Consider the following 24,512-nt stretch of genomic DNA (forward strand, 5'->3'; position numbering starts at 1 on the left):
CTTATTTTATTTTTTAAATTTATTTTTATTTTTTGAGTATTTTGTCATTTTTTCAAATTAATATGGGGGTATAATTTTTAGGTTACATTGTTCTCCCTTCCAGGGTAAAGTGCCATTTGTAGAAGAGCCCCTCACCCAGCGGGCGTGTTATACACCCTCACAGTGTGCACATTAGATGAGATCCTGCCTCCTGCCCTCCTTCCTCTGCCAAATGTCCTTCCCTTTCTCCCCTTCCTCCCCCCACTTCCCGCTACCCAGGAACTAGACTATATTAGTGTTAACACTTCTTATTTTAAATTAATCTGATTTTTACTGAAGCTTATTTCTTTTGGGCAAAGACTTCCCTCTTTAAATAATACATTTCATTCTTCTTCCTGATTTTTTTATCTCTTCTTGGCCTAACTTGGGAGGGATTTCTTCGGCAATAAATAACCTCTCCTTGTTTTAATGGCTTTTTTTTTTCTTTATTATGGTAAGAAAATACATAACAGAAAATTCACCATTTAAATCATTTTCAAGTGACATTTAATACCTTCACACTGTTGTGCACACTTGCCAGCACAAACCATATTCATTAAACAAGAAGTTCACATTCCCCTGTGACTGTTGTCTTTAACGGAGATAGATAACTATCCGTCTCTAGCTTTGTTTTCTTTATGTGAGTGAGCATATAATTGTTTTAGAGATATGTGGGAAAGGGATAGTTGCTAATATAATGTTGCTAATAAATTTAGAACCTACTGACAAAGGTATATAATTTGTAAAATAGCTGAGTGGGCAAAATTCTGATTTTCAGTTGCCCTAGGCTCTCCAGTGCACTTCTGATAATGATTTTCCTTGGGCATGTAGTTATACTGATAGAAATCACACCCATGGGGAAAGAGTGGGCTTAATTATACATAGCTACATACCTAATATGAGCTTTTACAGTTTTTTTTTTTTTACAAATACTTTCCAGTTTACAAAAGATGAGACATTAAATTTTAACTGATCTCAGAAAAGCACTGTACTCTCAGAGCACGAGAGTCTTTTGTATGAGTTATCCTCTTTATAAAGCGCTGTATTTCGCCTTCCCCTCTCTCTCTTTTGGAAATTGACTTCATTATGTGGTGATTCCACCTCTCATCTGTGAGTGTGACTCCAAAGACAGGCAAATGCACAAAGACCGATGCAGTAGGGTGAGGGTTTGGGATGCAGTCAGAAGTGGAGCAAAGTTAGCTGATTCCTATTGAGAAGACTTTTTTCTTTTCTTTTCTTCCTTCCCTCCTTTTATTTTTATTTATTTATTTTTTTTTTTTTTTGAGGTGGGATCTTATGCTGTCAGGCTAGGGTACACTGGCCCAATTATAGCTCACTGCAGCCTTGAACTTCTGGCCTCAGGCAATCCTCCCACCTCAGCCTCCCAACTAGCTAGAACCACAGGCACATGCTACCACACCCAGCTAATTTTTCTATTTTTTATAGAAATCAGGTTTCACTCTTGCTCAGGCTGGTCTCAAACTCCTGGCCTCAAGCAATCCTCCCATCTTAGCCTCCCAAAGTGCTGGGGTTGTAGGTGTGAGCTGCCAGGCCCAGCTGAGAAGATATTTCTTTATTTTCTCATTTGTCCTGAGCCAAATCACTTGCACTCCAAATAATAAAAATAAAATTAGTCAAAATGGCTCAAATTCTAATATACGTCCCAGGAACTGTGTGGTATGCTTAACAGGTATAATTCTGTTTAATCCCTACAATTCTGTGAGACAGGAATCAAATTCTCAATTTATGAGGCAGGAAACCTAAGGAACAGAAAGATTATAAAACTTTCCAGTGGTGCCCAGTGAGTGAGTGCCAGGCTGAGGAGTTAAATCCAGGCAGTCTAGAACCCTGTTCCTGGCTTCTCTAGGGACGTATTCTCCTGGGCTCTGTCAGGCTTAACAGCAGGGTTCCCGTGGATGAGAATTAGGGTTAAACTGAAAAATCCCCCCAAGTCCCCCCAAACAAAACCCCACAGCATTCTGGAAGGCCCACATAGGTGAGGTGAGTGACCTCCCCAGCTGAGGGCAGCACTCGGTCTGGAGGCAGAGGCTCTCCCGCTGAGGAAGGAACATGGGGAAGGCAGAGGCCGTGTCCTCCAGCCCCCATTTGTTATCTGGTTGGTGAGAGGACAGGGGAAAAAGGGACACTGCTGCATCCTTCTGAGACCTGCCACTGGCCCTCGAGGGACCCATTTCTTCAGAACTTAACTCTCTGGACTTGCTTGTCTGTGCCTGGCTTCTCCCCAGGCCTCCCCGAGAAGTTCTCTGCTGAGTGTAACTGATTTCAGCTGGTTTCTAGGCAGTGGTTTCCAGTTACTGGTGGGGGACCGTGGGGTGAGAATGACTCCTCTTCTTCCTCACAGTCCCCTGATTCTCCCAGGAATGTGGCCATATCAACACTTCTGAAAGCCGCTTTCATGCAAAGGCCTCCCCAAGTGAGAGACAGTTTTGGACAAAGAGGAGCAGTGATAGCTTCTGCCAGCAGTTGGGAAAGCTTATCCTCCTGTGTCTTAGGGGCCAGTCATAGTGATCCATAAGCTTTCAGGGGGACCTCAGAGTAGCTCCTGGCCACTCCGTCTCTGGCCTTCTCTCCATGCCAGCAGGGCCACAAATGCTCCTCTGACCTCGGCTCGTGCTTTGCTGCTCACAGGGTACAGTGATTCACACAACTTCAAACGAATAGAGATGGCATTTCCTGGGGACGTTCCTAACACCAAAGAATGTGCTTACAGATAGTGGTCGTAAGGTTTGTGAGTTAAGTTCACTCTGTGTCTGTGGGCGGCACTTGCAGGAGTAATTTTGTAGACTTTGAATCTTGTGCCCTCCTCCCGTAAAGAGGCAGCAGGCAGCTCCAAATAGCCCTGCAGGTCTCAGTCTCCTACTGCTCAGCTAAGCCCTCTGCTATTACCTACAGAGGGGAGCCCTGTTACACTCAGGTAATTACACCTTAAATTGAACTAAAAATAATTTCTGATGATTTTCATGCTGAAGCATAGTCTTTATTTCAGAATTGTGACATTACATTCATTATGCCATCATCACACAGTTCCATTATAACAACAATAGTGACAGTCGGCAGCTGAGTCATAGGAAGGATTTATTAGGACATATTTAAAGTTATGCCATGTAAGTAAAAATATGGAAGACCAGGTTTAGAATTGGGTTCTAAAAGGTGCCAGCTGAGACTTGGTGCCTAGAGATTAACCCTCCCACTCCCCACCTCACTCTTATCTTCTTTCTCGCCCCCTCTTGGACATCGTGGTGTCCTCAGCCTACTCTGAAAATACTGCCCCGTTTGGTCAAGTTATCCCAAAGATCACATAACAAGAAAGAGAGGTGCTTTCAAATTAAACGAATCCAAAGACAACCAGAATTGGTTTATTTTAATTTTCTTTATTTTATTTTAATTATAGCCACTTGGAGCCAGTGACTATTTGGAGATATCAAAGAATTTTGACACGGTATTTTTAAGAAACATTCCACAATTTACGCTGGCAAAGAGGTCTCAAACTCGGAGATTCATAACCCTCATTGATAACTTTTATGATTTCAAGGTAAGAAGGTAGTACATTTTCTCAAACGTCAACATTTTGGACTGCAGAGCCAGATTGCCTCGGCCAGAATCCTGGCTCGACCACTTCCTTTGCCTCTCTGTGCCTCAGTTTCCTCATCTGAGAATCTGGCAAGATAGCATTTACTTGACAGTGGTGTTGTGAGGACTAGAACAGCTAATCCACGTAAAGTGTTTGGAACAGTGTTTGGCACAAGCCGAACGCCACATTGGCACCATCAGCCACAGCAGCAGTAAGACACCCCACTTTGGTAATGATGTCGCCACTCTCCCAGGCAGATCGCACGCTCCTCTGTGATGCTGTGCAGACAACACAGTGCCTCGTCTACACTGAATGCTCAGTAAATATTTATTGCATGCATGAATGATTGGACAGATAAAAAATGAATGAGCAAATGAATGCGTGGATAAAGGACCATTCTGAATATTGGAGTGCTCTCCTCATGACTGAGAAACCCTGGAAACCAGCAATATACCATCTCGTCCTCTGGCTTTGTAATCCGTGTGTTGCAGCATGAATCGCAGAGCCACTGGCCAACCCCCACAGACAGTACCACCCAGTCATTACAGGGCAGGCCCTCAGGCCAGGCTATCTGTCCTGAAGACTGACTTACTCTCTCTGAGCTTCAGTTACCTTCTCTAGAAAAAGGAGATAATAATATGATACTTAGAAGATTATTGTGAAGATTATATGAGTATGCAAAGCTCTCAACAAAAGCATATAATAAGATCTCAACAAAAACGAGCCAGTAGTAATAGCATAGATCTGTAATACATATTCACAGTAAAAGCATGGGTACAATTTCAAATTAAAGTTCATTTAAATATTATTTTACTGTTAGATAGATATTTCTCCTATTCCTTGTACAGACTTAGAGCAGTGATTCTAAAATTGAAGGGACTTCGTGGGGAGAGAGCAAGTAACAGAATCTGGTGGGAGGAGGTGAGGTTTTAATGTTTCATTTGCTCATTTCATTCAACCTTTATCATGCCAAGCACAGTGCCAAGGACTAGAAATTCAAAGGCAAGCAAAGCCAGACACAGGGCCTGCCTTCAGAGAGCTTTCAGCCCCACGAGAGAAACCTGAATCAAATGCCCACAGAACTGGTGTAAAGTCACCACTGTGGGATAACCTTTTGGAAGGAGAAGGAGGCTCATCTGCTATAAGAAACTAGGCAGTGATTTTCCACCAGTGTGTTGTGAAAATTTTAAAGATCATTAATTGCATTATTTTCAAAAGGTGTTCAAAGCGCAGTGTTTTTGTACTCTTTTTTTGATAAAAATAATTTAAGTGTGCTGAGGAAGTTTAACTGTAGGTTCAAGTGAGCTGTTTGATAAAAAACACCGATCTAAGGGGAGAATACACTGATCTAGGGGGCGGGGAGTCCTCTGAGGACCACCTGCAACAGAACCATCGGGGCTACTTAAAAATCCAGATTTCAGGGCCCACCACATCCCTCCCCCACCAAGCAAATGAGGAACAGGCATGGAGCTTGGCACCTGCATGTTCTGTTTTGTTTTGTTTGTCTTTTTGAGACAGTCTCACTTTGTCACCCTGGGTAGAGTGCCCAGGCATGATAGCTCACAGCAAACTCAAACTCTTGGGTTCAAGTGATTCTCTTGCCTCAGCCTCCCGAGCAGCTGGGACTACAGGCTCCTGCCACAATGCCCGGCTATTTATAGAGATGGGTCTCACTCTTGCTCAGGCTAGTCTCAAACCTGAGAGCTCAGGGGATCTGCCCACCTCAGCCTCCCAGAGTGTTAGGATTACAGGCGTGAGCTGCCGTGCCCAGCACACAAGTGTGTTCCTATGCTTCTCAGGTCACTTTTATAAATGCTAAGACCTGTGAAACCTGAACTTCAAGTATTAGGTGAAAAGGGGTAACCAGGGTGGGGAGTCTGCAGCAAAGACCCTGCCATGAGCCAAGTATGAAAGTCAGCAAGTGTGGCTGTGGGGCAGCAGCTGAGGGCGGCCAGGCTAGTGAGCACCCTGAAAATCCACAGCATCATCAGAGTCAGGAGAGGAAGAGGCTGAGGCTAAAGAGCTGGGGAGCAAGGCCCTCGGTTGTGAGTGGTTGCCTTCTTCAGAGACCCTGCTCCCTAGTAATCTGTGGGCTGGAATGAAGGGCAAGGGCCTGGAGGTGGCCCTCTGTTTTTACAGAGCTAAGGCTTCAAGAAGAAAATGGTGCAGGGACATTGGTAGGCGGTTCTCAGCATGGAAAACCAAGAAACTCTTCTTATTTTCATATTTAGGCTAGGAATATCTTAAAGAAAGCTATGGTTCCCATCCCTTATTCCTACCCCCTAATCCTACCTCACCCCCACATTTTAATAAAGGAAAAAAGGATTTATCGGGCAATATGACAGAATACCTCACCCACTCTCCTAATACTTGCCTTAACTAAATCCCACATTTGGAGATCATACTCTTTCTTAAAGTGTAGTCAAAATTATCTTATGAAAGAGTTAGGGAGCATTAAGTAGACATTATTCTAGCACGTATGCCTGGGGATTTGTAAAGAAAGGGTATTCCCATGTAAATAATGAAAACAGTATCATCTATGATTAAAAGAATTTGTAAGGGGAAGTATATGCCATTTAGGTATGGAAAAGCTAGTCTCAAATGGCAACACATTGTTTTTAAGTATTTGCATGCTTATTTAAGTCATGGTTTACAAAGATAGCTAAGAATCCTGGAAATAAATTCAGGACTCTTTAAACATCAAGAATATGTTTTGGTTGGGTGCAGAGGCTCACGCCTGTAATCCTAGCACTCTGGGAACCCAAGGCAGGTGGATTGCCTGAGCTCAGGAGTTCAAGACCAGCCTGAGTCAGAGCGAGACCCCATCTCTAAAAAAAAAACAAACAAAAAACCCCCCAAATAGCTAGGCATTGTGGTGGGCACCTATAGTCTCACCTACTTGGGAGTCTGAGGCAAGAGGATCACTTGAGCCCAAGAATTTGAGGTTGCTGTGAGCTATGAAGCCACGGCACTCTACCAAAGGCAAGAAAATGAGACTCTGTCTCAAAAAACAACAAAAAAAAGATGTTTCCTATTTAAACTAGTGGATATAAAATATATAAATGATATAAAAGCTGTTTCCAGTATATAATCCCCTATGCACACTCACTCAAATACTTAAGTAATCAAGAAACATCAATGTAAAGCTTAATCTTTGAAGACTTGGCAGGATATTGTTATAAATGTGGGTTCTGGAAACGAGGATATAATTAGAGTAGTAATGAGTTGAACTTAGTTAGCAGTCAGCCATGCACAAAGTGGAAACCTTTTTAGGGAGTATCTGGGGAGCATCTTAGATGCACAGAGATGAGCTCCAAACAGCCAGGCACACATGTCAACATCAGAGCGTAAATGTCTATGTCAGGTTGTGGTGCTATGACAAAGTGCCACAGACGGGGTAATTGGTCAGTAATAAGAAAATTATTTCTCATACTTTTAGAGGCTGGGATGTCTAAGACCAAGGCTGTGGCAGGTTTGGCTGTTTGGTGAGGGCTGCTGTCTGCTTCGAGATGGTGCCTTGTTGCTGTGTCTTCCGGAGAGGACGATGCTGTGTAGAGGGAACGAAAGGCACGGAAGCACTGAACTCTCTCCACCGAGCCCTTCATAAGGGCCTGTAATCCCACTCATGAGGGTGCAGCCTTCACGACTCAATCACCTCCTAAAGGCCACACTTCTTAATATCATTGCATTGGGGATTAAGTTTCAACACAAATTTTGGAGGGGACAAAAACATTCAAACCATATGAGTCATGGAAAGAGCAATAGAATTGGGACCAGAAGATCTGGGCTGACATCATGAACCGGAAGTTTCCCAGTAAAACCTTTGCCCCCCCCCACAGGGTTCTATAAGCTATGGGGAACATTTTGAAAAGTACTGTGCACTTTAAAAATGCCACTTTAAGGAGACAAAATATTGGGACAAATATGGACATTAAAAAAGCAAGGATCCAAGCTCCCATAAGTGACAGATTTTTAGTTTTGTGAGCGAGTTCTCTTACCTTCAACTTGTAAAATGTGAAGCCTGACCCCGTTTTCTCATGCTCCTCTGTTTCAGGTGCGTGTAATTTGCTCGGCGCTGACTCCTCTATCAAGCTTATTTTTGTATCAACATCATGACAGTGAGCTGGAGCAAAGCAGAATACTGATGGATGATTTGGGGCTGAGCCAGGTAGGCGATAGTAACATAATTTCTTTTTATTATGAAACAGCTTAATTGTTTTTTGGTTTGATACATGGCTACATTTTAAAGAAGAATGCAATATATAGTTAACCATTGATTTGCTGCTGCTTCTAAAGCTAGTGCAGCAGACTGAATCATTCTCAATATCATGAAATATAGAGAATGACAATCCTAGCGGGAAGGGACCTTCGTGATCATGTAGTCCCACACTTGGTTTTGCATATGACAAAAACAAAGCCCAGAGGGTGGACTAATGGGCCCCCAGTCACACTGCTGAATAATGCAGGCCAGAGCTGGATGCCAGGGCACCTGCATCTGGTTCTGGGCTCATTCTGCTACACCATGCTGCCTTTTCTGGCTATCCTGCTTCCTGATTGCAGGATTTATAGAGCGTGTGGTACAGTAGCCAAGCATGTGAGCTGGATAGTACAAGACTATGGGATTCCTAGTAAGGCCCTTGATTCATTGCCCAGCCTTCATTTATGGAGCACCTGGGGGTGCCAGACTCTGGGACGCTGTGTAGGGAACACACTGATGCTGGTCCATTTCCCCTGAAGCTTGGAGTCTGGTGATTGACCCTAAGCCAAGCAGAAATGACTTTGCATTTTCTTCTTTTATAAGAACGTGACATGGTATATTTCTTAAGTATCAACAATTAAAATATTAGTATAAAATTTTAAACTATGAATACTTACCCCTAGAATGAAGACAGCCCCATTCTTCCAGTGTCAGAGGTGAGAGGCCATTTGTAATGAGGAAACAGTTCCTTACTGGCCTGGGTAGAAATGATGCCTTCTCAGGGGTTTGGGAGAATGAGGCCTATAGTCCTTTTAAAAATGAACTTTTAAAATATGATTACTTAAACCTATGTGTATTTCTTAGTCTGTTCAGGCTGTTATAACAAAATCCCATAAGCTGGGTGGCTCATAAAAACAGAAATGTATTTCTCACAGTTCTGGAGGCTGGACGTCTAAGATCAAGGCCCTGGATTTGGTGCCCTGTGACGGCCCACTTTCGGGTTCATAGACCTCTGTCTTTTTGATATAAAGCTCACATGCTGGAAGAGGTGAGGGCTGCCTCTGGGGCCTTTTTTAGTATGGGCATTAATCCTATGCACAAGGGTACACATTAATCCTGTGTACCTTAAGACACAATCATCTCTCAAAGGCTCCGCCCTCCTGACAGTGTCACCCTGGGAGTTCGGATGTCAATATCTGAATTTTGGCTCAGCACCCGTAGCTCAATGGTTAGGGCACCAGCCACATGCACCGGGGCTGGTGGGTTTGAACCCAGCCAGGGTCTCCTAAACAATGATGACAACAATAACAAAAAGATAACCTGGCACTGTGGCAGGTGCCTATAGTCCCAGTTACTTGGGAGGCTGAAAGAATCACTTAAACCCAAGAGTTTGTGGTTGCTGTGAGCTGTGATGCCACAGCATTCTACCGAGGGTGACATAGTGAGAGTCTGTCTCCAAAAAAAAAAAAAAAAAAATCTGAATTTTGAAGAGACACAAACATTTAGATCATAGCAGTAGAAATAAATAGCTGTTTGTAAATCTCTCTGTGCTGGGACTATCTGAAGTATTGGTTCTCTAAGAGCATGGGTTCTCAACCTTCCAAATGCCACGGCCCTTTAATACAGTTCCTGTGGGTCGTGATGCACAGATTGAGAACTGCTGTCAAGAGCAACACATCCTAATACTGTCAGTGACAATTCAAAAAAGACACTTGAGGGGCTATATCAAATCAGTTTCTAAAGTCCTTTAAATCATTGGCTTTGAAATGTTTTTCCCTAGGGTCAGGGCAAAATAAAGCTCAGCACATGGGGTCACTTACATTAATGCAGAAATCAGGGAATGTGTCCTCAGGGTCATGAAGTTTCACAGTGGATCAGTGGAGAAGAAGGATGTAAGATTCCAGAATTTTCTCTTTTTTTTTTTTGCAATTTTTGGCCAGGGCCAGGTTTGAACCTGCCACCTCCAGTATATGAGGCCAGCACCCTACTCCTTTGAGCCACAGGTGCCTCCCCAGAATTTTCTTTTGAAAAAGCATAACAGCAAACTCCTAAGAAAAGAGAGGAAAGTTCAAAGCCCATAGTGGCCATGATCCCACGTGGTGTCACCAGTCAGGACTGTTTACTGGCTGCACAGACACAGAGTTCTCCAGCTTGCCCAAGATGCATGGATTCGAGGCACATTCTCCAGGACTCAGGACTGGGCAGGGTCTTTTAGTCATCAGTTTGGAAAAGGCTCTTTAGAGGTTTATCCTTCGGGTCTCCCCTAAGGCTTGGGCCCTTGTCTTTGAAGCTTCGGAGGCCTCCATCATCCTCTTCCTAAAGTATCAGAATTACCATATATATATATAATGTATGTGTGTGTGAGAGAGAGAGAGAGATGAAGTTCTCCCTTTTAAGTTTTCTCTTTGGCAATTTGTTTTGTTTATTGCCTGTCAGTTACATTAATTGATTCTTTAATTTGAAATTATTTATGAAAAAATTTTGTGGAAAATTTTACAGTCTAAACAGGGAAACATAAAAAGCTTTTTAAAAACCTGCACTAAGTTCTATAAATTTTCACAGTTGGTGGTTTTGACTGGTGCTGGGTTTTTGCTTGTTTGTATCTTTTGTAACCAGGACTCAGCAGGACTCTCCATGTTTACCGGAGAAGAAGAAATCTTCGCCTTTCAGCGCACAATCTCCCGACTCACAGAAATGCAGACGGAACAGTACTGGAATGAAGGGGACAGAACCAAGAAGTAACTGTCACTTTCACATGAATAAGACTCCAGACTAATGGTTAATGCAGGGAGCATGATACTGTGGGACTTGAAGGAATCATTTTCACATCATTAATTATGCACTTTGTCCTCTGGACCATTTTAATCTAAAATTGCTGTCAAAGATGTAGTGGATTAGTAAGTTAAAGACTTACCATTTTCATAGGTCTACTCTTTCCTATTTATTTGGCCTTATTTCTGCACCACAAAATTAAAATCATCACTCCTGAAGATTCATGTAGAATCAGACATTTTAGCTTCACATTAACCTACCTGAATGAACCCTAAATACATAAGCACACAATTTGTGCAGGGTGTCTGGGTGCCCCCGAGATTTGGCTACCTGGTGGTGACACCTGGGAAACACATTCTTCATAAGAGAAGAAAAGCAAAACGCACTCTATGTTTTAATTCAAAACAAAGCTTTCCAATTTCATTATAAACTGAAAGGAATAAAAGGAATATAACATTTGAGAATATGGGTTTATACATGTGATTTTTTTTCCCTTTTGGCTATGAATTATAATAAACTTCCCGATCCTTCAGGTTCCTCAACAACAGAAAGAGTATGTTTTCTACTCCTATCTGGAATCAAGCTTGGTAGGCAGAGTTCTCTCAAAGTTGTCTGAAAAAATCAAGGATTATGACACCATCAGGTAAGGAACAAGTGTGAAATTCCAACCAATGGGGAGCTCTGCAGGCAGGTACCCCAGTGTGGGCAACCAGGGAGAGAGGGTCCCCATTCAAGAAAAAAATATATGAAAGCCACAGTCTTGTGAAAATCAGGCATTTTGGGGGGGTGGGTTAGGCATCAAACAGTGTTTATAATCATCAACATAAGTAAGCTCTTTGAACCTATTTATTTATTTATTTTTGAGACAGAGTCTTATTATGTTACCCTCGGTAGAGTGCCATGGCGTCACAGCTCATAGCATCCTCCAACTCTTGGGCTTAAGTAATTCTCTTGCCTCAGCCTCCTAAGTAGCTACGACTACAACGCTGGCTGTTTTTTGGTTATAATTGTCATTGCTGTTTGGCAGGCCCGGGCTGGGTTCAAACCCGCCAGCTTCGGCGTATGTGGCTGGCACCCTAGCAGCTGAGCTACAGGCACCGAGCCTGAACCTATTTATTAATATTTTTCCACATTAGTCTATTTTGGACATTAGCCCAATGAAGTCATGCAAATGGATGGATGGGTACCCAAGCATAGAGAAAAGTTTAAATCACTTCTTTCGAAAATTAAATGTAGTTTAAAAATATTTTTATTCAAGTGAAACACAATGAGTTCCATAGTGGTTAAGTAATAGGGAGAAACAAAAGGAGATAACCTGTATGTGCCAGGGTTTTTTTTGTTTGTTTTGTTTTGTTTTGTTTTGAGACAGAGCCTCAAGCTGTCGCCCTTGGTAGAGTGCCCTGGCATCACAGCTCACAGCAACCTCCAACTCCTGGGCTCAAGCGATTCTCCTGCCTCTGCCTCCCAAGTAGCTGGGACTACAGGTGCCCGCCACAACACCGGGCTATTTTTTGGTTGCAGCCATCTTTGTTGTTTGGTGGGCCCCAGGCTGATTTGAACCCGCCAGTTCAGGTGTATGTGGCTGGCGCCATAGCTGCTTGAGCCACAGGCGCCGAGCCTGTGTGCCAGATTTAATGCTAGATATTTACTATCTAATGCTTAGTTAAAAAAAAAAAAAAAGTCCTAGAAAGTGAATATAATCTTCCCTCTTTACAGATAAGGAAACTGAGGCTTAGAAAAGTTAAGTAGCCTGAAAACTACAAAACGCATGTACTATATTTTATGCCATATTGCCTCCTCCTCTCCTCACGTGATCTCACTATAAAAAAGAGATCATTTTAAATATTTGATTCATTTTTTAAACTCAGTGAAGTTGAAAATGAATTTACAAAAGAACCATTGCTTTGAAGTCAATAAATATAAAATTTTTATTCTTTAAATCTTAGTTTTTTGCCTTTCACATTTCTTTGACAATTATTCTGTGTCTTAATTAAAAAAAAAAACAACCAGTATGATTAGATAGACAAATGGACAGCAGGACTGATAGAGGAACTTTCTCTGAGTGTGCGGGAATGTGTAGAACAGCCCCTCACTCAAGTTCTGCTGTGAAAGCTCATTAGAGGACAAGTATTTGGAATAAAATTTCATATTTCTACAGAAACAGTAACATAACATTAGGGTCCTGTTTCAATGTGCAGAAACCTATGCAATTCTTAGTATTGCTTCCCTAAACTGTGATTTTTGGTAATAAGAAACTTAAATACTTTTAAAAAATATTGTTTCTGTAGGGTAAAACCCAGGGTTCAGACTCCACCCGAGTCACCAGGGTATGTGCCTGCTTTCGTGCAGCTCGGCCTGGTGGGAGGAGGAAGAGGCCATCTACATCTACGCTGCAGGGAGTGTGCATGCCGATTGCGGCCAAGGGGGATTCCTCTCCTATCCAGAAGGGAGGAAGGCGTTCCCTGGTAGCTGGAAACCCACAAAGTCTGTTTCACAAAACAGCATGTATGAAAAAGAAACAAAAGTCTTCAAGCATAGCCGTGCCAGGAAACAATATGGTGGCTCTACTGAAAGGAAAGCACTGCCAAAATGAAACGTGAAAAACAGTCACTAGGTTGGAGAGCAGCTTTTCTTTTAATTCCCGAGTCTCCCTTCCCAGTCCTGCCCTGTTACATGCTGAACATTCCCATCTTTCTTCTTGGGGTTGCATAAAATCTCTCAGAGCAAATGCTCTGTTTTGGAATGCTTTAAATGTATACTTGAAGATGGAGGTCTGAGCTGAGGGGCGCTGTGGAAGGTTCCCACTCACCTAGAAACTCAGACGAAGACATTTTGGGAGTCAGGAGAAAAGGCAGCATGTAACCGGCTCCCTCCAAAAAGATGGGTAGTCCCCAGACTTAACAGAAGTCAAGCAGAGAAAAAGGAAAACTTTCTTTAGAAAACGTAAAAAGAAAAATCTGCTCACTGCAGTATTCTTGTGTTTATTTAGGCAATACACAAAGTTCCTTGCTGATATCAGTAATAATGAGATGAAAAACATGGTGGGCTTAAGAAATATTTAACTTATATCTGAGGCCAAAGACTAGACTCATTTAAATCAAATTTTTGTATTTCAGTGTGGGATTTCAAAGGCAATACCTTAATCTTCTTAAAGTATATTTCCTATACTTAAAAGTGTACAGATAAAACAATTTTAAAACTAGGTGGAATTTTGAAATAAATTAAAATTTCACTTATAAAATATCCAAGTGGATATGCTCCTATCCATTTCAGAAACAGATAGAGCTTACTATGTCCTAGGCATGGCTCTAAGTGCTTTACAAATAAACTCTTTTGATCCTAATAACAGTTCTATGTAATAGGTACTGTTATTACCATTCTATAGACAGAGAAGCTGAGGCACAGAAATGGCTAAAACAGTAATAAAGTGCTAAGATCTCCACTAGAGTCAATAAAATTATCAGAACACTAATTTATTAAACTTTCAGTTGGGCACAGTGGTTTATGCCTATAATCTCAACACTTTGGGAGACCGAGGCAGAAGGAGTTTGAGATTCACCTGGGCAACATAGCAAAACCTTGTGTCTAGGAAAGATTAAAAAAACTTATCCAGGCATGGCAGCACAGTCCTATAGTCCTGGCTTCCCAGGAAGCTGAGGCAGGAAGATCCCTTGACCCTAGGAATTCAAGGCAGGGAGATATGATTCTGCCACTGCACTCCAGCCTGGGCAACACAGTGAGACACTGTCTCTAAAAAGAAGAAAAAAATTTTCATGTAGCTGCCTCTGAACCAAAAACACTATTCCAAGTCCATGTACCGTGAACCTACTCTTGGCTGCCCTTTATCTGAGATTTAAAAAAAAAAAATCCAGAAGGATTGGAGACCTGGGTTTCTGACATTTGGGTTCCTGACCAGTGACAGGAATCTGCCTGGCAGCAAGCCTGTTAGTGACCTTGTAAATTACCTATATTAGAGCCACTAATCTCTCACAAGACATCACTTGGCTGTTAGAAAAGGATTGCTTGGCTCGGCACCTGTGGCTCAAGCGGCTAAGGCGCCAGCCACATACACCTAAGGTGGCGGGTTCGAATCCCCAGCCCAGGCCCGCCAAACAATGATGGCTGCAACCAAAAAATGGCCAGGCGTTGTGGCGGGCGCCTGTAGTCCCAGCTACTTGGGAGGCTGAGGCAGGAGACTCATTTGAGCCCAGGAGTTGGAGGTTGCTATGAGCTGTGATGCCACGGCACTCTACCCAGGGGGATAGCTTGAGGCTCCGGCTCAAAAAAAAAAAAAAGAAAAGGATTGCTTTGGAGACAAGTGTACAACTTTTTACAAAGTCAGAATTAAGATTAGTTTTCTCCATTAGCATACAGCAGTTTATTTTTCTGAAACAAAAATTTGTAAATGATGAAATCTGTCTTTAAGTCAAGTATCTACTGACTCAGTCCAGCATCTCACTGGAAACCTCATATCTGTCCCTTCAGCTGGTCACTCAGTTCAGTCCATTCTGCCTGTCTACTGACCTTTTGTCTGTGATGGTGTGAAGCTTGAGGGCATCATCGGTCTTTCCTGCCTACTTAGGGGAGTCTTCCAGAGGTATCCCTGAGGAGTTTACTCTCTCACGGTTGTACTTTCCAGGTTCCCAGCAGTTGACTACTGAGCTCTGTGTTGCAGTAGGAAGGGCTCAGGATCTGGAAAATTTAGTTCTACCAATATTGCTTTGTGACCTTGAAGAAGAGAGTGCTCAGAGCCTTAGTTTTATCATCTCATAAATGGGAATAATAATGCTCATTTCATCGAGTCGTTCTGAGGATAGTTGGTGAAAAGCACTTTGCAAATGGTAAAGGATTTTAAATGAATATTCGTTGTTATTGACACTAACGATTATGATCATAATCTGTAATGCACACCTGCTTTCTGCTTGGCATTAGAGCCCTTTGAGGAATGCAAAACGGAAGACGGGTCTAACCGATGGTTTTCAGCAGAAAGAGAAAGATACACGTTACATGGCTAGACAGCACTGGCACAGGATTCCGGCTTAAAGGAATGCTGGAGCAGGTTGTTAAATTCAAATCCATTTTTTCAGGATTGTTTAATGCAGAAAATGGATTGTTGCCTGTTTGGCGAACGTCAAAGATTTCCAGAAAGAGGGCACCATCTTGTGGTCAGTGGGATGAACTGACATAAAAAGAAGGCCAAGAATCGCGCGGGGTTGGAGGGAACCGCGGTTCTCGGTGGGGCGCGGCGTTACGAGGCCCGGGTCCCACGTCCAGAGGGTCCGGTATGGTGAGACGTGCGGCCCTCGCTTGCTAATACTCCCCAAGGGCTTCTCATGTGCGCAAGGTCGATCAGGCCGACGCGGAGCCTCTGCGGTGGCTGCACAGCCGTCAGCACATGGAGCCTGCCAGCCGCTGGGGCTCCTGCCTCCGGGCACGCGGGGAACGGAGGCTGCGGCCGCGCCGCTCGCTGGGCCTGGCGCCCGGTCACCGGCTCACCAGCGCCGTCCCTGGTCCCTCCTGGTGCCAGCGCCTGTCCCTCCTAGAGACAGGGACGCTGTCTTCTCCACCCCCGGGCTCACACCATCCAGGTAGCTAACCGGGCCCTTTCTGGTTTACAAAGCGCTTGCTCCCTGGGAGGCTCCATGGTCTGCCCGAGGTAGCAGGCCGAGCACACACCTGTCCTGCATGGTAGTAATGACAATAGCCCCATTGTGGAATCATTGTGGGTCTTGCAGGCAGAAATAGGAAAGATGTGGGTTTGGAGGCATGTACAAAGGGTGTTGTTTTCACAGCACCGCATATGACTGCATAGAACTGGAGTCACAGTGACTGGCAAACTTTGAAATACGAATCTTCCCAATAATTCTGGTATTATTACTACCAATCTTTTTGTTCTGTGAGAAAACTGAACATTAAAGAGTTGAAGTAAGGCTGGGCCAGTGGCTCACGCCTGTAATCCTAGGACTCCGGGAGGCTGAGGTGGGTGGATCAACTGAGCTCACAGGTTAACGACCAGCCTGAGCCAGAGCGAGACCTCATTTCTAAAAAATACAAAGAATAAAACGAAACAAAACAAAAAACTAGCCAGGCGTTGTGGTGAGCACCTGTAGCCCCAGCTACTTGGGAGGTTGAGGCAAGGGAATCGCGTGAGCCCCAGAGTTTGAGGTTGCTGCAAGCTGTGTTGGTACGGCGCTCTACTGAGGGTGCCAAAGTGAAACCCTGTCTCAACAAACAAACAAAAACAGAAGGACTAACTGCAGGCTACCTAGCGTCCATCCCTGGGGGAATGGCTAGGCGGGTGGACTCTGCCTACCTTGGAACCTTCTGCAGGGGTCAGAAGCCATGAGCTAAGTTTACTCGTGGCAGCAATGGACAAAGCCCAGAGGCCATGTTAGGGAAAATCAGACCCAATACCATTAATATAAATTTAGAAACCCTCAAAAACAACATAAAAGATGTTTCTAGGACAGGAACAAATATGTTTATGGAAGACAGAGGAGAGGGACACAACGTAAATACACTGGAGAAGATGCTTCTGGGAGGAAGGAAATGAGATGGGCATGGTAGACGAGAGAAGAGGAGCCTTGGTGGACAGGCAGCATCGATGTGTCATAACCAAGGGGACCATCAACACAGCTTGATGCGCCAGAGGTCCCTATAAAGAGAGGGGTTCTGCCAGCTGGGGGCAGGCAGCCTGAGCACTGAGCAGTTAGGAGGCACAGTCCCCAGACCCTTCTTAGCACAGGCAGCCCCCGGGGAGCTGCAGAACCACCGGCATTTTCAGGATTGGCAATGAGGGGTTGCAAAAAGTTCAGGCAGGGGCAGGAAACCAGGGTGCCGTGAGAGACCCCGTGTCAGAGTACAGCAGAAGAGCTGCATTAGGAGAAGCAGAGGGGGTCAGAGAAGGGCTTAGAGCTAGAAGAGGGTGAGGAACTCAGCAGTGGCAACAGTCTCATTTTTCCACTCTTAAAATTATTACAGACCCCAAAAAGCTTTTATATGTGGGGGAGGTGTACCACAATCCAGTATTAGAAATAAAAAATGAGCAATTATTAAATAATTAATAAAAATAACAATATACCATCACATAAACAGCATTGTGAAAAATAACTCTTTGGGGAAAAAAATAGTAAGAAGAGTGGCATTGTTTTAAATTTTTGCCAATGTCCGGCTTGGTAGAATCCAGTTAGATTCTGACATCAGCCAGTGCACTCAGTCTGTTATCACACATTTACATCGCTTCTGGAAAAGTCAACTGTATACTTGTGAGAGAACGAGAGGTAGATAATGTCTTGGTGGTTTTATGAAAAATGGCTTCTACCTCATAGACTCACTGAAGGAGCCACAGGTCCCTCATTGCTGGACCACAGCTGGACAAGGCTGAGTCTTTTACTAATGGCATAAAGCAGTGATTTTCCACTGGTGTGCCAGGAGAAGAGCTTAGGCGTGCCCTGAAAATTTTTAAAGCTCATTAATTAAATTATTTTCAAAAGAAGTTTAAAGCACAGTTAGTATATTCTTTTTTTGAACTCTTGTCTTTGATCACCATAATTTAAGTGTGCCCTGAGATGGGGGAAGGTGGGGCTAAACTGGATGGGAATTGGAATGCAGGAGAAGATGGCAGCAATTTACCTAGTGCAACCTCTCTCCCTGTCTCTGGCCAACCCTGAGCTGTAATTGCTGAGTGCAGAGGCCTTGCCTACCCTCTTTATTTCCTGCTGCACTTAGCACTTGGCCACCCAGCCCCACCCCTAGGACTCTCCTCTCTGGGCTCTCCTCCTGCCTCTCAGCTCCTCCTCTGAGATCTTCTGGCTCCTTTTCCTTTTCTCACCTCCTCAGTTCTTTCTCAGCTGCACTTAAAAATGGTAATTATAAAAACAACAACTCAATATTATACAAAGTACTTTCATACATAGCATCATCTTCACACTTTCCTCATGTCCATAGCAACAAACACCAGCCGAGGCTGATTATTCTCTGACTCCCCCAGTCCCCTATTTTGGATTTCAGCTGTCTCCCGATCTCGCCTCTTGAATGTTCCTTAAACTCAGTGTGTCTGAAATGGCACTGATCTCAACCTGGTCCTCCAATCTCAAAATACCTTCCTGCCATGACACTGTCTCAGGCAATCACGCAGCTGCAATCGACAAGGGCCAGTGATGCTGGGGACATAAAAGAAGGGATAGACTCTAGAATCACGTTGATGTCTGACTGGGAAATAATTCAAGGTAAGTATCAGTGCAGGACAAGACTTGGTGGATGGTTAGTTCTGGAAGAATAGCAGATCTGACTATCTGAAGATAGGAGCAGTTTGAGCAAATATGATCCCGGCACTCTTAGCCTGTCCTGAGTGTTTCTACCATAAGTGGATCATTTCTAGAGTCTTCCAATCCTTATGACTCACCCTGGGACTGAAGATGACTCCAGAAAGTCTTATAGGATGATCTAGCCTTTGGGAATGCAGTAGATAGTTGATAATTCTCATTTCTCTGGCTCATTCTTTATTTAATAAACATTGCCAAGTGCCTGTTACAGCACGGCACTCTGCTAGACTTGTGGGATATAATGATGTAAAAGCTTTTTCAATGTAGTTATTTTGAGAATCTGTACGTTGATCATGCATGCTCATTTTTTTTGTTTACTTGCTTACTGTCTGTCTCTCCAACTGGAATATAAACTCCCCCAAACAGGGACTTGCATGATGTGTTCATTGCTATAGTTTCCAGAACAGGGCCTGGAACTTAGTTGAGATCCAGGATGTGCTTGATGAATGAAATACATGTATTGTTCCTTAAGGAAAGGTCAGCAGTCTACATAAAAATTAGAACTGGAATCCCTAAGACTGGCCAACCTTTTCTGGAACACATGGCTCTCCCTTGCCTTTAAAGTCACTTTATCCAGACTCTCCCTCAGAGTAGGATGAGCCATACTTGTTGAGTTCCCCAAATCTCAGCTAAGACAAAGACTTCATTAATGTTTGAAGGATACAAATCATAAACTCAGAAAATACTTGGAATATAGATGATATAACTCATAAAATGTAATTTGATCATCTTCAGCGTGAATCTCCCCTTTGTTCTAGTCTCACCTCCAGATTTTACTCTCACAGAAACACAGATACCTACAAGTGCTTCCCTAGGAGATGCAGAATGCATAAAAAGGCCCTTTCTCCAGCTGCACAGACATTTCCAGTTTTCCTTTTTCCAAGCACACAGGAGGGTCACATTTTCTGGCCTCTTGACAATTGGGCAAGGCCATGTGACTACTTCTGAGCAATTGGTCAAGAACAGAGGTGATGGGACACATATCTTTCCAAGGCGGGGCACTTATTGGCTGCTTTGAAAGCTTCTAGATCTGTCTTCTCTTGCAGGGGAAACCTGGAAATACATGTCAAGACAATATACTCAAGATAAAATCACCCAGAATGCTGAGCCAACACATGGAAATCCTGAGCCACCCATGGCAAATGTTGCATTAGCAAGAAATAAAATTATATTCTGATAAGCTATGGGGATTCGGGTGGGTGGCATGATCTGACCTGTCTTGGCTACATACCAGCCAAGCCTCGGGGTAGCCCTTTTCACTTGTTTCTTGTCTGAAGACCTTAATTTTCCCTGAAAAGTCCCAGTAAGCATGGCTTCTCTCTTCAGCATTATCTCCAGACACATGTGGGGTATTCCCAGGAGGCTTAGCTATACCAACACATCTCCACACCCCCCTACACCCCAACATTCATAGCCTACGCTATAGCTGCCCCCACTCCATCCTTTGACTTTAAATACTTTTAAACTTTGTTGTCATGTTCTTGGTCACAGTGAAAATATTAGGTAGACAGGTTTAAATTTATCCTGTGACTTTAAACCCATTCTCCCCAGTACTCAGGTTGGTAAGAATTACTTAACGTTTGGACTTCAGCCATCAGTTACTTAAAACTTTAAGCAGATGCGAGTTATAAAAACATTTGTCTTAAGTCTGTACTTAGAGAATAAGTCTGTACCTAGAGAATACTGTTTTCCAATATGAAATAAAATCAACCAAAGAAGAAAAGGTAAAGTATAAAATTAAGCAGCAACACAGCTTAATTCTGACTCATGTGGAATCTAGCCACTTCACCCTCTGCTGGGGTGGGGATTCAGAGGCACCCTGATAAAGGGAGCAGGAGGGAAGACAGAGCATGGCTTGGGAGACCAACTTGAGACCCCAAACTGCTACTAACATTCTGTAACCTTATGCACATAACCTTGGGCAAGTCACTTAACATTACTGTTTGGGCCTCATCTAAGATCTCTTTCTGTGAAGCTCTGAGATGTTATAATTTGATCAGATGGTATAAGATACCAATGGCGAATAAGCACATGAAAAAATATGCAATATCCTAAGTCATTAGGGAAATGCAAATCAAAATCACCATGAGATACCACTGGACCCTACTAGGATGGCTAGAATCCGAAAAAAAAGATAATTTAAAATGTTGGCCAGAGTTAGGCACAGTGGCTCATGCCTGTAATCCCAGCACTTTGTGAGGCGGAGGTGGGATGATCACTTGAGGCCAGGAGTTCAATACTAGCCTGGGAAACATAGTAAAACCCTGTCTCTATTAAAAAAAAATTAATTAGCTAGGCATTGTGGCCTGTGTCTGTAGTCCTAGCTACTCAGGAGGCTGATGTGGGAGGATCACTTGAGCACAGGAGTTCAAGGTTACAGTGGGCTATGATCATACCACTGCATTCTAGTTGGGGTGACAGAGCAAGACCCTGTCTCTAAGAAAAACAAAATGGCAAGGATGTGGAGAAATTGGTACCCTCAAACATACTAGTGAAATTGTGAAACAGTGCAGCTTCAGCAAATAGTTTGACAGTTCCTCAAAGTATTAAGCATAAAGTTACGGTATAACCTATATGTCCAAACAAAAACTTGTACATGAACGTTTATAGATGGCATTATTCACATTAGCCCCAAAGTGGAAACAGCCCAAATGTTTACCAGCTGATACATGGATAAACATAATTGGTATGTCTGCACAAAAGAATTTTATTCTGCAATAAAAAATGCTGCATTGAGACCTGCTACGACGTGGATGAACCTTGAAGACATTATGCTGAGGGAAAGAAGCCAGTCACCGAGGGCACAGGGCATGACTCCCTGTGTATGACATGTTCAGAATACACAAAATCTGTAGAGATTCAAAGTAATGCCTCAAAGAGTAATAATTGCCAAAGGGTACAGGATTGCTTTTAGGGGTGATGAAAACACTTGAAATTAGGTCCTGGTGATGACTGTACAACTCTTTGAAGATACTATAAGCCACCAAACTGTGTGCTTTTAATGGTTGGATTTCATGGTACATGATTGTAGCTACATAAAGCTATTAAAAATAGTACACAACTATTCACTAATCACTCATTCATTCATCACTTACTTGCATTCATTCATCACTTACTTGCTAAAGACTTTGTGCCAGGAGCCAGGCACACTGAGGTGGATGAGACAAATTCCCTAGCCATGATGGGTTTATGATCTTTTAGAAGAAACACACAGATTTAATGTGATAAGTGGCAAGAAGGAATCTTGCCCAGATATTTGAGGAAGATCAAGGGAACTCATGTTAGTCAGGACGTGTGGTCAAAGGCAGCAAAAGTGCAGTGGGACAGACACTGTCTGGGAAGACACAGAACGCCCTGGCTCTAGTCTGCAGGAGGCAGGGAGGCGGAGAGAGAAGGACCCGGAACAGAGCGTGCAGTACTGGGAGAAGGTACAATGCTCTGGAAATCCAGAAGAGGGAGCTGTAATGACTTGAATGGTATTCTTTTGTTCTGAGAGAAACAGGGTATAATTTGGCCCTCCCAGACTTATATACTCCCAGGGTATAATAGGACCCTCATTTTGCACTAATAACCCATCATGTTTTAAACCAAACTCTGTGACATGCAGGATATAAAATTCAATTGCTAAAGAAGTATCCATTGAGGGTGGCACCTGTGGCTCAAGGAGTAGGGCGCCAGCCCCATATATCCCAAGGGGAGGGCAGGTTCAAACCCAGCCCCAGCCAAAACTGCAAAAAAAAAAAAAAATTATCCGTTGATTTCTGTTGATTAGAGTAATATAGTTTGTAGAGTTAAAAATGATTGCTTATACATTTGTGGTACTGACTTAATCAGATTTAACAGCACAAAAATAAGCTCAGACCATGGTAAAAACAACACTAAAATAAACACCTGATGTATGGGTGGGCTAAACCTCCACTTTGTAGCCTCCAGTCACACTTGGAGAAGGAGGATGAGAAGGATCTGCTATAATCTGCTGGGGAGGGGGACTCCTTCAGGGGAATGGAGAAAGAAAGAGCAGGCTATTGACACCAAGAGCTGTTGTTAGGACCTCAGGGTGACCCGATGCCTGGCTGAGGACTGGTCCTCCTTCCCACTGTGACCAGCTCCTAGTGAGGCCCCAGCTGGGCTCCTTATTCAGGCTGAACTGGATCTGCAGGCTGAGTCTCTCCAGACCCACCCACACCAGGTCACTGCCAAGTCCTGACCAGCTTCCTAAACAGCAGTGTACAGTGTGCAGATTAATAAGGTATTTCTTGGTGGATTTTTATGCACCACTACCAACTGCTGAACGCATGATGGAGCACTTGTCTCAGACACTGATGTGATTAGACCGAATATTGTAAAACATCCTCTGACCCAGGAAATAAAAGACTGTGAAGGGATTGTCCCGGTCCCACTTGAAGAAAAGTTATATTCCACGAAGAAGAGGAAGTGAGAAGATGGACCAGATTTGAGCCCTGAATTTAACTCTCTCTCATTTGCACAGCACAGATGTGACTAGTGTACAGGTTGGCCTTTGTGTGAGAGTGCACTGCAGGTGCATCTGATTTTCCTAGGGTATTTTTAACTCTTGGTTCCCTTTGCTTCAAGAGAGGGGGAGACTGCCCACTGAGAACTGCTCTGTAATCTGCAGTCCCAGCAAATCACTCTTCATCTTGTTTTCATTAATGTGATTTCTCTGGCAGGACTTTCTTCTCACAACAGTAACATCATTTTGATGAGCAGAACCTATAATTAGAAGACTCCCTAAGACTGTGGGCTGGTCATTCAGACAGTTGAACCGTGCAAAAATAAACCTTGAAGCTCACTGGATTAGATGAACAACTTTTGCTCAGAGTTAATAAACCTGATTGGAGAAACAAAAGTAAATAAATAAATAAATAAAATCAGGAACCAAGACTTAACATAGAGTAACACTTGCTTTCCTGAAGAACTTGTGTGGAGAAATCAAATAATCGAAGTTATACCCCAATGTAGTTTGGGGTTTTTTTTTGTATTTTTGATGAGACAGTCTCACCCTTGTCCCAGCTGAAGTGCAGTGGCATCATCATAGCCCACTACAACCTCTCAATTCTTGGGCTCAAGCCATTCTTCTGCCTCAGCCTCCCAAGCAGCTAGGACTCTGGTGGGGCAAGCTCAGGTGCCACCACAATACCAGCTACGTTTTCCTATTTTCAGTAGAAACCGGGTCTCACTCTTGCTCACGCTGATCTCCAACTCATGAGCTCAAGCAATCCTCCCACCTTAGCCTCCTAGAGTGCTAGGATTACAGGCGAGAACCACCACACCCAGCCCCCCAAAGTAGTTTTAGTGTATTAGTTTTATCACCTTCCCCTCCCCCACAACTTAAGGCAGCTTTGAGAGGCATGTGAAACATACTTGAGGTGTTTTTTTATTTTTAATTTTTAAGCTGAAATAAGAAGAATGAAGCAAACTAGATTTAAATAGGAGTTGAACTAAAACACTATAACTGCCTGGTAACCTCACAGATCAGATTTCACTGGAGCAATTCTTTTTTGAGACAGAGCCTCAAGCTGTCCCCCTGGGTAGAGTGCCGTGGCATTACAGCTCACAGCAACCTCCAACTCCTGGGCTCAAGCGAGTC

The 24,512-nt window shown here is 43.4% G+C and overlaps 1 protein-coding gene across 1 annotated transcript in view; it reads left to right on the forward strand.

The window, feature by feature from the left end:
* AFG1L (AFG1 like ATPase) overlaps positions 1 to 11,202 on the forward strand; it is a 69,621-nt gene extending 58,419 nt beyond the window's left edge. Inside the window, exons 4-8 of the mRNA XM_023514055.1 lie at positions 3,431 to 3,571; positions 7,665 to 7,778; positions 8,492 to 8,524; positions 10,425 to 10,546; positions 11,114 to 11,202. Of these exons, the coding sequence (XP_023369823.1) occupies positions 3,431 to 3,571; positions 7,665 to 7,778; positions 8,492 to 8,524; positions 10,425 to 10,546; positions 11,114 to 11,171 (468 nt within the window). The 3' untranslated portion in view covers positions 11,172 to 11,202. The remainder of the gene's footprint in view (positions 1 to 3,430; positions 3,572 to 7,664; positions 7,779 to 8,491; positions 8,525 to 10,424; positions 10,547 to 11,113) is intronic.
* The last annotated feature ends 13,310 nt before the right edge of the window (positions 11,203 to 24,512 follow it).

Source organism: Otolemur garnettii, unplaced genomic scaffold, assembly GCF_000181295.1.
Source record: "Otolemur garnettii isolate 467f Iridium unplaced genomic scaffold, OtoGar3 scaffold00002, whole genome shotgun sequence".
NCBI classification, from domain to species: Eukaryota; Metazoa; Chordata; class Mammalia; order Primates; family Galagidae; genus Otolemur; species Otolemur garnettii.